This window comes from Sphaerodactylus townsendi, linkage group LG15 (assembly GCF_021028975.2).
Source record: "Sphaerodactylus townsendi isolate TG3544 linkage group LG15, MPM_Stown_v2.3, whole genome shotgun sequence".
In the NCBI taxonomy this organism is placed as follows: Eukaryota; Metazoa; Chordata; class Lepidosauria; order Squamata; family Sphaerodactylidae; genus Sphaerodactylus; species Sphaerodactylus townsendi.
In genome coordinates this window covers 4575778-4589819 of record NC_059439.1, presented here as the reverse complement: position 1 = coordinate 4589819, position 14042 = coordinate 4575778, and the positions used below count along the sequence as shown (strand labels likewise).

Genomic DNA, 14042 nt, shown 5'->3' with positions numbered 1-14042 from the left:
CACTAAATAACAGATAAACATCATAAGTGAAAATAACCAATCAATAGGTGCATATGAGATACATCTGATGGCGCGAGGTAAGAAATCTTAAAAAGCAATTAATCTAGCCTTTTACTGTAACTGTTGAAACCCACTGTCCAAGTTAAAAGCAGGAAGCCCAAACCAGGCGGGGGTGGGGAGTGTGGCAGCCGTGCCTCCTCCTATCAGGTTTCCCAGGGGCATAGGTAGGAGGGAAACCATGAAATCTTCCTGCCCTCAGGAAACTTTATAGGGGAAAGGAACTTGCACCACAAAGTTGAGGGCCAGAGTCATCATCCAGAGACTGAAGGCCCCGTGGAAGCTGCCTGCAATCAGATCCAGCCCTGGGCCCACCCCTGAAACGCACCCTCCCTCGTCAGCATACAATTCCACGCCAGGCAGGTGCTGTGGCTGACATAACTCTCCTTGTGCCCAGAGGTGACACCAGTATGATACCAAGACACATCTTTGCCATTCGGGTAAAACACTATGGTTCAATACTAAAAGTTCATCCAAATGCCCGACTGTCCCAAGTGTCATTAACATCATTTCTAGGTGCATGGGGTGCATCAGCGTTTTGGGACATTGCTGGTATTCACATCATTTCACACCCTTGCTGACCACCTGAGCAGTGCCTGAGAAGTGCTTGAGAATTGCCTGCCCCTGGTAAGGGTCTGGCAAGTGTGGCTGAGTCCCTTGTGGGGACTGGGGAGAACCCTCCACATTGATTTCAAAGTTTTATGCCTGCAGAACTTTCCCCAAAGCTGTTTGCTTCACAGTGGGGTTTTCCTGAATTTTTCATTTACACCTGAGGAGGTGTCCCTGGGACCTGCTGATTCCTGCCGAGCTGAGCCACCATTTTGCTTTTCCCTGCACACTTCCTCATTGTTTTTGCAACTTCTTATGGGGAGGCTGCCTGCCGCCATTTCTTTGGTCAGTCAAATAGATACACATGTACACCGGTACCTGTATCTTTAAATAAAGTCACCAAAGCTTTTATGTGTGAATCTAAATTATTCAACTTTTATCACTAAAAAAATTATCCAAACATGGGCTCACAAAACATCATGCTACTGTTTGGATGCAGTATTTGCTGTTGGATCTTTGATCTGTATAAATGTTTTTACAGGTGTGGGCTGGTTGAAGTTGCTCACAAAATCACTCCATTACTGGTGAATGACAGCCCATGTTATTATGACCATATTATGTTTAGCCATTTGGCATGGTTCTTTACTGTGAGCCCAATATTGGAACTGATTCATTGGTTTTTTTCAGCAGCAGCAGCAAGCCTTCATTGGCATAGACAACAGTACAACAATAATATTGGTTTTTTTCCATAATGTTTTGTGAGCCCAGGTTTGGGCAATCTTTGAGTGATAAAAGTTGAATAATTTAGACTCACACATAAAAGCTTTGGTGAATTTATTTAAAGATACAGGTACTGGTATACCAAGAGCCATTAAGGTGCACTTATTTGACTGACTTATGGGCACTTACCCCAGCCTCATGGTGTGGCCTTTTCTTTGGTGGCTGTTTCAATAGTCTACTGCTCTTGCGATAGACCTACAGCATTTAAATGAATAAATAAACAAACAAACAAATAAATAAGAAGCCTCACTGCTTCTGCTGAAATGGTGGCCGGAAAAGTGGCTGGAACTGTGGCTGTGTGGGCAGGGGAAGGAAAGGAAGAACGAGAAAACCTGGAGACAGCTGAGCACTCACTGATCTCCTTCGCTTTCCCTGAGAAGACAGATAAACAGATGCACTTTAAGAGGATTCAGAAACCATGTGGAGAGTCTGCTCGGAGAGCACAGTGATTTCTGAAGAGGAGGAATCAGGTGCGTAACTGAGAATCCCACCCAAAAGGATTGTGCACGGAACGTGAAGGAGACCACAAGTGCATAAGTGATCTGTGTCTATCACATTGACAGACAGCAAACTAGTCTCCAACCTGAGTTAATTATAAGGGCAAAATCTCATCTCCTGAGACTTAGTAAGTAAATATTCAGTCATCGTTTTTTGAGCTAATTAGTGTATCAGCACAACCTCAGGTCACGGTTAGTTTCGCTCTGACCAAATATTACTTAGCCAAGGACATAAGTTTCCTGAAGCCTGAAACTAGCAAATAACATAATTTAATTTGACTCCAATAACAATCACAAGACATCCCTCCCCCAAAGATGGAAATTAGGTATACAAGGTCTAGGATTGTAAATTGTAGGACATAACAAGCACTCTTAAAGACTGGTAGCTATGATCTACTTTCTTCCTTTTGCTTATTCTTCCCCTCCTTCTGTCTCCATGGCCCATGGTCCCTGCGCTCTTCATCCCCAAGTGCTCTGACAGAATCTCCCCCAAAACCCCCTTGGTGTTTTGCAGGACCATAGCGAGGGGGAACTGTGCCTGGGGCACGTGCGCACCCTGAGCCCCTGCCACACCCCCATCCAGGAATGCCCCCGCCATGCCCCCGCACTGCCCCCACACCAGTGTACGCCCAGTGCATCGCACACGCACGCATCCCCTTGGTGCTACGCCACTGGTGTTTTGGCTCCATCAAGTCCCCACCCCAAACCTTCTCCATCTATTATCTTTTTTCCATTTGTATTTAGCATACCTTCTTTCACACTCTTCAGAAAAACACCCACGTCTGCATGGACTAGTTATAGGTAAGATACAATGGGCATTTTAATTAACCAGAAATGTTAGTAACTGCTGATTTAGGACTGGCCAAACTAGATATTAAAGTATTTTATTTTGACTTGCCAAACATTTTGATGGCCAACTACCTTTAAATTTTTCTTCCCTTCTTGTCCTCAGTATATTCACTGACATTTAATAAGTCAACCCTTTTAAAACAATGGTGTCATTATTTTATGGGAAAATACCACACCAATTGGCAATCGGATCCTAAGAAGAGCTGGGTTGGAGGTGCATCTATGAGTGGGCACCCATATTTATTCCCCTCCCCTTTCCAGGATAACCTTTCCCCATCCCCATGGCTTTGATTTACAGAATCTAAAGTTTGGAAGTATTGGCAACATTTTTGAGGATTCCCAACAGCCATTTAGAGTTCAGTGGACCTTTTTTCCCTTAAAGCTACGGGTATTGATCTTGTTATTTTGGAGCGTTTCAATCCCCTGATTTTTATAAGAATGTTAGATTTTTCTGCAACCCTGGGACTCCCTTCAGGTTTGTAATAGGGTTTGGGCACGATAAAGTAATATGTGAGACACTTATAGGCCTTTTATGCACCTGTGGTCTGCGTCACATGGAGCGCACATTCCTGTCGGGTTGGATTCTTGACTATGCACTCATTTTGCCCTCTTTGGAAGCTCCCCCCCCCCCCAAGTCTCAGATCAGAGAAGCTCCGTGGCTTCCTAAACAGGGCAAACTGCAACTTTTCCTTCCCTTTGCAGGGAAGCTGTAATGAATCAGGAAGTGTTACTCTTGATTTGGGCTTTCCAGCTCCTCCTGCAACCCATACAACAGCTATTCTGGGCAGGATCTGCTGAGCTGTTTGGTTTTTTTTTTAATTTTCATGTTGTGGGCCCATTGCTGGAGCAATATACCCATGAAATTGACATGGTCTATTGCTCCAGCGATAGACCCCAGTTGGCAGCATGCATACACACACACAAAAGGCAGCAGGTAACTTCCCCAGAGAAGGTTGCCCAGGAATGAAAAGGTAGCAGCAAGTGTGGAAAATGGTGGTTTGGACTGTGTAGCTATGGACACCTTGCAGCCAGGGGACTTCCCTTTCAAACTGAAAACTGTGGGAAAACCCACTGCAAATAGCCCACAATGTTCAAAAGCACTATATAGGATTATAGTCGGGAAGATAAATTATGATGCAAAGCAGGCCCTTTTCAGTTGTGGTTTCATGATTGAGACCAACCACAAGTCCTTTATATTCCATTTATTAACAGTGTATCTACAAAGCTCAGCCCCACAGGCTTTTAGAAAGTACAAAATTGTGTAATATAGGAAAGTATATAAAATGCAGGATTTACGACAAAATACAAAGCCAATCCTCCAAACTAAACATCCCAACTGTGTCCAGAATTTACTATAACTAGCAGATTTTCGGCAAAGCTGAAATTACAAGCCATTCTCCATTGAAACAGAAGGCTGGGGTTCCACAGTAATAATTAACCTGCATTTAAATAACCAACGCAATGCATCAAAGCCACATATGTATATTTGACAACTGCGAGAATTGCCAATCCAACCTTACCAAAGATTAGGGAAACAACTTTAGTTTTAAATATGCATTTATATCTATATCTGTTTATCAAGAACAACAACTATTGTGATGTATTGTTTATGAAGTTGATACATTTTTATTTTTAATATTTTAGGGGGGGAATCCTTTTTGAAAGGGGTCTCCAGATAAGGCCCCAGTATCCTTTCCTTAATGTGGGTCTTTCACACATCTTCTCTAAGGTCCTTTGTTTTTGGCAAGTGGGCAAAGGATTCCACATAGCACTTTGGGCTACCTGGCCCATCTGAGACTGACCCTCTTGTGACCCTTCTTACCGCAGAGTTGAATCTGAGATGGCAAATATTGCAAGAGATGAACTGCTTCTTCTTGAGTGGATTGGGTACGCCAAATGTATGGTTGATCACTGCTTTCTGCACAGGATCCATCTGGAGAGACAGAAAGAAGAGGGGTTTCGGTTAGCTAGTATATTAGGGAACCAGTGGATTAGAATCACAGCATTCAAATATTTGTATTTCTACCTTTGAAGGCCCTTTTCACATGTATTTATCCACTGAGAAATCTCTGCATGTTGAACAGAAGGCTTGTAGCAGGCTGACCTTGGAGAAACCCGCTAGGCTTCAACCTTGCTCCTTATGAATCCAGGACCAAGTGATAGGATGCACCTGATATACTTTGGGTCATGGTTGGGCAACTGGATTCATGGTCAGACATACATGGGGGTGCTCACCATAGAAAGAGCTTAGAAAGTCCCCTTGTGGCCATTTCCACTTTCAAAAGCTATGCGGGAGAGAAACCTGAAGCTACGTCTCTCCCCCCCCACCCGCCCCGTGCAGTATCAAATGAGTCAGTGCTTTTTTAAGGTGAATCACCCTGATGTATGTCTGACTATTTTCTATTTCTGTTTATTTACATTTATTCCCTGCCCTTCACCCCAGTCTCAGGGCAGGGGAAAACAAAAACCATGCAACAGTAAAATCACAACAGTAAAAATCCAACAACAGTAAAATCTGAGTGTGAGTCTGATGAGGACCTGTGAACCGACACATCAGGCGTATCCAGAGGTGGGATCCAACCAGTTCTCACCACTTCTCTAGAAGTGGTTACTAATTTTTTCTGAGTGCCGAGAAGGGGTTACTAAAGCAACCTCCCTGCCCAATAGGGACTGGAGGTGCGTTTGTGTGGCAGCGCCACTGTTTGAATCCCACCACCATCGGAACCTGTTATTAAAATTTTTGGATCCCACCACTGGGCGTATCCTGTGGTTATGTCCTCAGAGAACACTCTCCCAACATTTCCTTGGCTATATATTGCAGTGTGCAAGCTAACCTTCAGATAGCATGCAAGCTAACCTTCAAGGAAACCTATGCACTGTCTTCTTCTCACTGAGGAATCCTTAATAAGATACTAGGAAATCCCAGAAATTCCCAGAATACCAGTTGAAAACCACTCATTTTCTTAATGGCAAGAAGCAGAATAATCCTGACAGTAAGCAGTTTCTCTAGCATAAGCCTCCCAGTTCTTCCTACCTTCTTGACTGCCTGTGAACAGAGCTCCCTCCTATCACATTTCATCTACTTATGACACTGAGAGACCCCTGAACAGATCTCATTTCTCTAAAAATCAGGTGCACTTGGGGCTGCTTTGAATTGGGACCATGCGTGGAGTAAAGTCAAGATTCGGATCTGGACTGTGACACCTGCAAAGGGGACTTTCATCTTCCCCTGTTGTACCATCTTTCTGTTCTGAAATGGCTTCAGGGAGATGTGATTTGCTCCTTTGAGGTAAACATAAAGGTTTCCCAGTGAAGAAAGTAGCAGCTGCTGAGAGATGCTTCAGGTTTGGCGGGGTGGGAGTGAGGACAGCATGGGGAAACTTAACCCTCTCCATTTGTGCTATGGTCTCAATTCAAAACAGCCCCGAAAGCACCTGATTTTTAGAGAAATGAAAAACCTGGAAGATCTGTTCAGGGGTCTTAAAAGGAGGGGAGAATAAAAGCGAGACTGATGTTGCCAGCTAGATTCAGTAAACCGTGGTGCAAATCAGAATGTGGGCTGCACCCCCTGCGACCCCCCTCCGAGCTCCGATTCTCGGATTCATTTTGTTTCCTGAGTCTTTGCTCTTGGAAGATAATTGAAAATCTGCAATAATTTCTAACGAAATGGTTCTATTAAGGAATGTGGGAAGAGATTAAAGCAAGGAGCAGGGAGGCAAAAAGAGGAAGAAATAAAGCAAATATAAGAAGAAGGTGTTTGTCTGAGCACAACCATAATCTATAATACAAGTATTGTTCTCTTAGGCCTGTAGCTATGGAAGATTATCTTATCCGAGGCTGGCTGACAGGAAGAAGGAAGAGAGAGAGAGAGAGAGAGAGAAAGAGAGAGGGAGAGAGAGAGAGAGAGAGATTGAAGTCTAAAGGAGATCGTATTTCTCTGCAAGGCTATTTAGCTGTCCAGACAGGTGCATCAGTCTAGTAGGCAAACTGCACGGACAAGGGGATCATTATCCAGTTGCCCCAATTCTATTCCCAACGGGAGTGGAATTGGCAGTGGTGCCTTCCCCTGCTTCTGATGAAATTTCTACTCTCTCATCCGAAATAAAAATGAAGAGGTGCAAAGCAACGTGGTGGCGTTAGGGTGGTTTAGAGGCTTTGAGTGATGAAAGAAATCTTCCATCGCTCTCTTGTCAGGGAGCACATTGTGTGTTCAAGGCAGCAGGGAGAAGGCTCACTAATGGATCGCAGGAAGGAAAAGGCAGTGGCGGGGTGGGGGGGTGGTGCAGGGGAGAGAAGTAAGACACGTCTCCACGCTCAAAAAGCATTCGGTCAGAAAGAAAGAATTGTCTGTCTACATTAGAACAAATGACCATCAAGCCAGCTGTCTGTTTTCAAAAAGGGCTACTGAGACACTTCCACAGTAGGGCATGAAGGGAATGGCTTCCTTGCTACTTTTGTCCACAGCAATGAATATTCAGAGGTATACTATCTTTGTATGTGGAGGCTCCACTTATCTACTATATCTAATATTAGTTGGCAAAATCAGGAATTTCGCGATTCCCCTTTGGAAAAGCCTGTCCTATTTCTTTTCCAAGTGCTTGAAATTTAGATTAAAGAGCAAAGGGGCCAGGAGACGGCCCTGCTAAACTCCCTTTTTGACAGGAATTTCTTTGATCAGAGAGCCTGAAATACTTACTTGAATTTAGGCGTGCGCCTCTATATGATAATTAATACCTACTATCATTATCCAAGACAGTGGCTAATGAATCTTTGGGCCGTGCATTCATAATTTAATTGTAATTGTTTTGTTGACAAAATGGTCCTGTCCCCTTTGCAAAGAAACATGGAATTAAGATGTAAAATTCCCACAGTCTAAAAATAAACCAGTTGCAATGAATTAAAACAAAAACATCAACATGAACATTAAATCTGCAAACAAAAGCAACTAGCAATAATCATTCCAGCAATTCTCCTTAAAAATACCAGGTTTACTAAGGATTTTTAATAAATATTTTGCCTGAATTCTAAAGGAATCTATAAGCTGTACCACAAAGGGAGCCCAGCATGTAGCAGCAAGCTGATATGCATTTTGTAATTTTTTTATTTTCTCAACGTAACAAACATATATACTTTCACATCTACTATTGCATTAATACAAAATAATAGTAAAAAATACAAAAAGGAACACAACAAAAAATTAAGTCATAAATGTTACAATAATTAAACACAACATATTATAACTGACTAAACACCATAAAACCATATAATTACTTCTTGCTACCTCATTGTTGAATTCTAATCCATTCTAGATCCATCCATCTATTTAAATTAAACAATATCAATTACACACTGTATCCCTACTAACATTCTAATTCATTCTGCTGATTTCTTTTAGATCTCAAATCCTGCAATTATTTCTCTTCTGCTATATTTTTTTCAATAGATAGTCTATAAAAAGTTTCCAGTTTTCTGCAAACCTCTGTGTATTGTTGTCTCCTAATACAATTGTTAACATTGAAATTTCTGAATATTCTGTGACTTTCTATATCCAGTCTTCCTTTGTTGGTATTTTTACATCTCTCAATTTCTTTGCATATAACATCCTTGCAGCTGTAGATAGATACATGAAAAGCAATCTGTATTGATTTGGGATATCATCTCTCAATAATCACAATGTTTTTTACCATTGTTATTTTCAATATCTGTTGTGTTTCTTTAGGTATCATGTTCCAAAAGGACTTACACAACCTCTGTACACAACCATCACATATGAAAAAAAAGATCCCTCATGTTTTCAGCATTTCCAACATCTATTTGATATACTTTTATATCTTTTTGCCAGTTTTTTTGGTTTCAGATACTGTCTGTACATTATTTGAATATGTATTTTGAATTTTTGGGGGTGTTTTTTTTTGCTGACCTTAAACCTTCTGCCATATTTATTAGGTAATGCTGAGTTCTAACATATAAAGCAGAGTTGGATCCAGACTATAATTTCCAGGGGCAGAATGGAACCTTCTTTCCTCCCACAACAGCCCAGTGATCTCCACAAAACATTGGTTGATTCCGCATGGGCCAAAAACAGCAGTGAGAAAACGGTGTGAAAATGGTGTAAAAGGGTTTATACTGTTTTCACACCGTTTTCACACTGCTGTTTTTGGCCCACGTAGAATCAGCCATTGTTTCTGGGAGAGAGAAGATACCCTGAATAATTACACGGGGGACTTGGGTCTGCAGTGGGAAAGGAGCATCATGAGAAACTGCAGGTTTACTCTGAGTCTAACCCAAAGACTTCCATGGGGCTCAGCTGGAAATCCCCTCCCTTCCCATGTTGTACAAAGATAACACAATATATTTAATGATATGAACTGCCACCATGACTGATGTATTGCATAGTTTACTATGTAGTATTTGATATAATGGTGGTGATGGAAGAGGCTGTTAAGTCATAGGTGGTTTGGAAGTGGTCTGCCATTGCCTGCCTCCACATGGGCTGAGGGAGTTCTGAGAGAGCTGTGACTGGCCCAAGGTCACCCAGCCGGCTTCATGTGGAGAAGTGGGGAATTGAACTTGGTTCTCCATGTTGAAGACTGCCACTCTTAACCACCACACCCTGCTAGCTCTCATTTGATGATGCTCAATTCATTCTTAACTATGAAAGCCAATTCATTCTGACAAACTGGCTTCCTATTTAAATCTGTAAGAAATGGTCAGAGGTTATGAAAATTGTATAGATGCAAGCTTTCCCCTAATTTTAGGCAACATGAACCATTATGTTGGATTCTCAGCCCTTGTGGACCCCCAGGGCAGACTGCTGCCCCATGCCCCGGGTAACCGTATGCTCAAAGCCTTCCCCAAATGTGCTCAAATTCTGCATCTGAATGAAGTATTTCCAGTTCTGTCAATCCGCAGAACTATGCAGGCTCTTGAGATTCTTCTGGCTACCAATTCAGCTACTGCACTGTGAACACCTTTGATACTTCAGTGTTGCTGGTGAATGCCAACACTTTGATTTCCTTCCTTTCCTCTCCTCCCCTACTTCCAATATTTGCAAAGTCCTAATACAGCCATACCAGCAAAGCCCGGTCAAAGCCTCAACCCCCCCGCCCCCGCCGGCCGAAAAAAACCCTCTCTAAAAACCTCAGTAGCAATACAGTTTCCTATCTTATATGATACCTACTTAGACCGTTTTCTTCTGTTCTTGTTCCACTGTTCCAGAGAATGCTTTTTCTGTCTCTCAGTTATGGGAAAGAAAAACCAAGTGCATATTTGGAGGAAGGTATATTCTGAGGGGGGAAACATATTCTCAGCTTTATAACCAATTTGCGTTGACTCAGATTACCTCTGCTTGATCCGCGGGATATTCCCAGTGACATATAAATAGAGGTTGTTGAGATGAACTTCCTGTGAACACTTTGGAGGTCAAGCGATGGGAAAGCAAAGAGAGACACAGGAAGAGTTTGGACTGTGACTTTACACAAGATTCAATCCCCTGGGATTTGCAGGTCTGAAAAGATTTCAGGACACCTTTTAAAAACTGAATCTCGCCTCCAAAGTTGCAGACCAAGATGTATCATATCAGCGGGTCCACTTTATATCCTGCTCCCTTTCTGTCTTTCTCCTCTAAAGAGGAGAGGAAAAACAGAAGTAATTTGATAAAATCACTAGTGATGAAATGAAAGTTTAGAACTGGGGAGTTCAGAGTACTAACTTCTCCAGTTGATAACTTTGAAGTTACTAGCAGCAGAGCACAAACCTTAAAAAATTCGGGAACTTGTGCTTTAAACATCTTGAGTGAGGGCATACAGAGATTTGTGATGGGTTGACTCCAATATGCTGGTGATACTAAGCTACGTCTTGGCCAAATCTCCACTGAAAATTATATACAGATACAACCAGGTTTCAAAAGAAACGGCACCTTTTCATCGAAGTTTCACCCTCCCCACTGCGGCATGTGTGTGATGAGGACATCCATTTCAATCACACTTTCAAACAGTGCAGCAATCCCCACTACTGCACAATCGAATGCACGATCTGCTCAGCGACTCTTCCTTCCTCATCCTGATTGGCTGTCATGCCATGTTGGGGTGGGAACTTTTTGTGTGTGTGAAATAAACGTGCTAACATTGAAGCGAGTACGGTTCTTTTGTGCACACGTTTAAGCGAATAAGGTTCTCTTGTGCACACATTTAAGCGAGTAATGTTCTCTTGTGCACTTGTTACAACGATAGACAGGGGCGTACCTAGGCAAACTGGTGCCCGGGGACAAAACGTGAGTTTGGCGCCCCCCCCCCCGGCCCGGCGTATGGGCGGCTACCCTCCCCCACCATGACCAAACAATGATTTTTTGTACCAGCTCACAAAACACCTCCCACTCCCATCAAAACATACATGGCTCTCTCCCCACCAACTCTTTTCCTAATTTCCTAATCACAACAACCCTATGAGGTAGGTTGTTAGCCTGAGAAACAACTCCAAGCCAGTGCAAGTGGGTATTAAGCATGTAAATCTCTCACAAATCACCCCCAGCAAAACATGTACCAAACAAATGTCAGCATCATCTCTCACAAAACACCTCCAGTGGAATCCACCCCCAAACAGCATCACTTTCAAAGTTGGGTGTTTAAACTAGGGAGCTCAGATTCTTCTTTTAAATCTACCTCAAAGGGAGAATCTGGGGTCCCCAGTCCAAAACTAAAATTGAAGAGTGATGCTGTTTGGGGGTGGATTCTCCCCCACCCTGAAACAGCATCACTTTTGAGGGTTGGAGATTCAGATGAAACAAATAGCAGATTTGGCTGGAATCTGGGCAAATTTTGGGCACATTTAGACAAAAGGTGTCTGATTATGTCCTGCCCAAAAATGAACAAATGCGAATGCAAGGTATTTGGGTTTGGGGGGGGGGGGTATTTTTGGTGTTTTTTCTGCCTGCAGGAAGCACATTTTTAAAGCTAGCAGCACCATGATTTTAGGGCATCATCCAGAGCAACTGTCCTGATGATACCACCCAAATTTGGTGATGTTTGGTTCAGGGGAAGCAAAGTTATGGACCCCCAAAGGGAGTGCCCCATCCCCATTGTTTTCAATGGGAGCTAACCTGAGATGGGGGCTACCCATTTGAGGGAGCATAACTTTGGTCCCCCTGAACATAACTTCACCAAACTTGGGTGGCATCATAAGAATAGTTAACAGATGATACCCTGAAATTTTGGTGTCAGTAGCTTTAAAAATACATCCCTTCCAGGCACCCCAAGAAATTTGCCCAAGATTCTTTGTTTTGCAGTGACTTTGCTCCATTGTTAGCTTAAAATGAGGGAATTTCTACCGAGGCAGGCTGCACATTTTTGAAGATAGAGATGCCAGACTTTCAAGGTGGCTCCAAGAGGCCTTGAGTAATAGCATCCAAGCCTGGTGAGCTTTGCTTCTGGAAGGGGGGGGGGTGAGAGAGTTCTGAGAGAACTCAGCCCACAGGCTTTCATGTACAGGAGCAGGGAAACAAAATAAGCCTTTTGGAGGCCCATAAAATTGAACCCCCAAAAGCAAAGGTCTCCAAACCTGGATGCTATTACCAGGAGGCCCTCCTGGAGCCACCCTGAAAGTCTGGTTCCTCTACCTTCAAAAATGTGCAGCCTGCCTACACACTCAGAAATTCCCCATTGGCTACAATGGAGCAAAATCACTGCAAAACAGTCTCTGTCGTCAGTCTCTGGATGGTTCCCTGAAATTTTGGTGCCACTAGCCTTAAAAATGCGCCCCCTGCAGGCCGGAACGTGAAAAAACACTTAAAAATTTAAAAACACAAACGACCCTGAAATTGTGGCGCCCCCCCACGTGACCAAATGGGGGGCACCCGGGGACAGAGGGTACCCCCTGTCCCTAGGTAGGAACACCACTGACGATAGACTCAGCCGGCATGAAACAAACAAAAAAAGGAAGGTGGAAACAGTTATGCCAAGCATTTTCTACGCATTTCGGCTGGTGAGCCAGCAGCAGCTATACATGGGTAAAAAAGATCTTACCATCTGGATTAGACTACTGCAATGTACTCAGTGGAGCAGCAGTGGCATAGTGGCTAAGAGCAGGTACATTCTGATCTGGAAGAACCGGGTTTGATTCCCAGCTCTGCCACTTGAGTTGTGGAGGCTTATCTGGGGAATTCAGATTAGCCTGTGCACTCCCACACACGCCAGCTGGGTGACCTTGGGCTAGTCACAGTTCTTCTGAGCTCTCTCAGCTCCACCTACCTCACAGGGTGTTTGTTGTGAGTGGGGAAGGGCAAGGAGATTGTAAGCCCCTTTTGTCTCCTGCAGGAGAGAAAGGGGGGATATAAATCCAAACTCCTCCTCCTCCTCCTCCTCCTCCTCCTCCTCCTTGTTGTTGTTGTTGTTGGCAGATAGCAGCCATTGTTTATTAGATGTATCCATTAGAGAGTCCATCTGAGAAGGCAGGCTGGAGTGGGCTGTATGGATCACATCCCACTAGTCTTGTTTTATTGCTTCCAATTGGCTTCCTGGCCCAGTTCAAAGTGTGGTTTTGACCTCTCAAGCCCTGTGGTAGAAGAAAGTTGACCCCAATCGATAGCTGCCCCCCTCCCCCATGATTCTGTTTCCCCACAGCTACAACCTTCTCGAAAGACTGTCCCCATGGCATCACAATTCCTGGCGACCATGCAGCTGGGCAGCTTAAGCTTTCCCTCAGTAACAAAAAGGCCCGGCCAAACATGAACAGTGGGAGCAGGTGTTTGCGGACAACCTGCAATTGCAGTAGTCCCAGCGATACCTCACATAACTCTGACTCCAGCGCATGTAACCTCTGACTGGTTTTGAAATCAAAAGACCAGCAACAGAAATTACTCAATGAATGTGCGGGGGGGGGGGGGGGTTGGTTGATTTAGCACAGTTTAGCAGGTACCTATAAAGACCCAGATATTAGGGAGCCACTTAATAAATGTTTACTAACTAAAAGGTCAGGTAACATGCAGAAAAACAACCACCACTATACCACACTGTTACATACTGCATGGCACTACATGGTCTAAGTGGAAATGGTCCAACTGGGCATAGAACAAAGAAAGAACGAACAAAGAAAGATCGTATACCTCAGGTATACGTGCTCATGGACATGCAACAAAAGGCTACTATGCTGGCCAATGCCTAATCAATAGATCAGCACATTAGAATGTGACCTCAACATCTTGTTGACATACAAACAGGTAGTTAACACTTTCATGACTGGTTGTGACAGACACTTGCAAATCCACAGAGAGAGAGAGAGAGAAAGAGAGAGAGAGAAGGAAATGAAGACGAAAAG

General features: G+C 43.5%; 1 protein-coding gene across 4 annotated transcripts in view; it reads right to left on the bottom strand.

The window, feature by feature from the left end:
- The window catches only part of ZNF385C (zinc finger protein 385C), a 210069-nt gene that overhangs the window by 25113 nt on the left and 170914 nt on the right, over positions 1–14042 (bottom strand). For all 4 annotated transcript variants that reach the window (XM_048518013.1, XM_048518012.1, XM_048518014.1 and 1 more), the window contains one exon: positions 4555–4665. In XM_048518013.1, coding sequence (XP_048373970.1) covers positions 4555–4665 — 111 coding nt within the window. The remainder of the gene's footprint in view (positions 1–4554; positions 4666–14042) is intronic.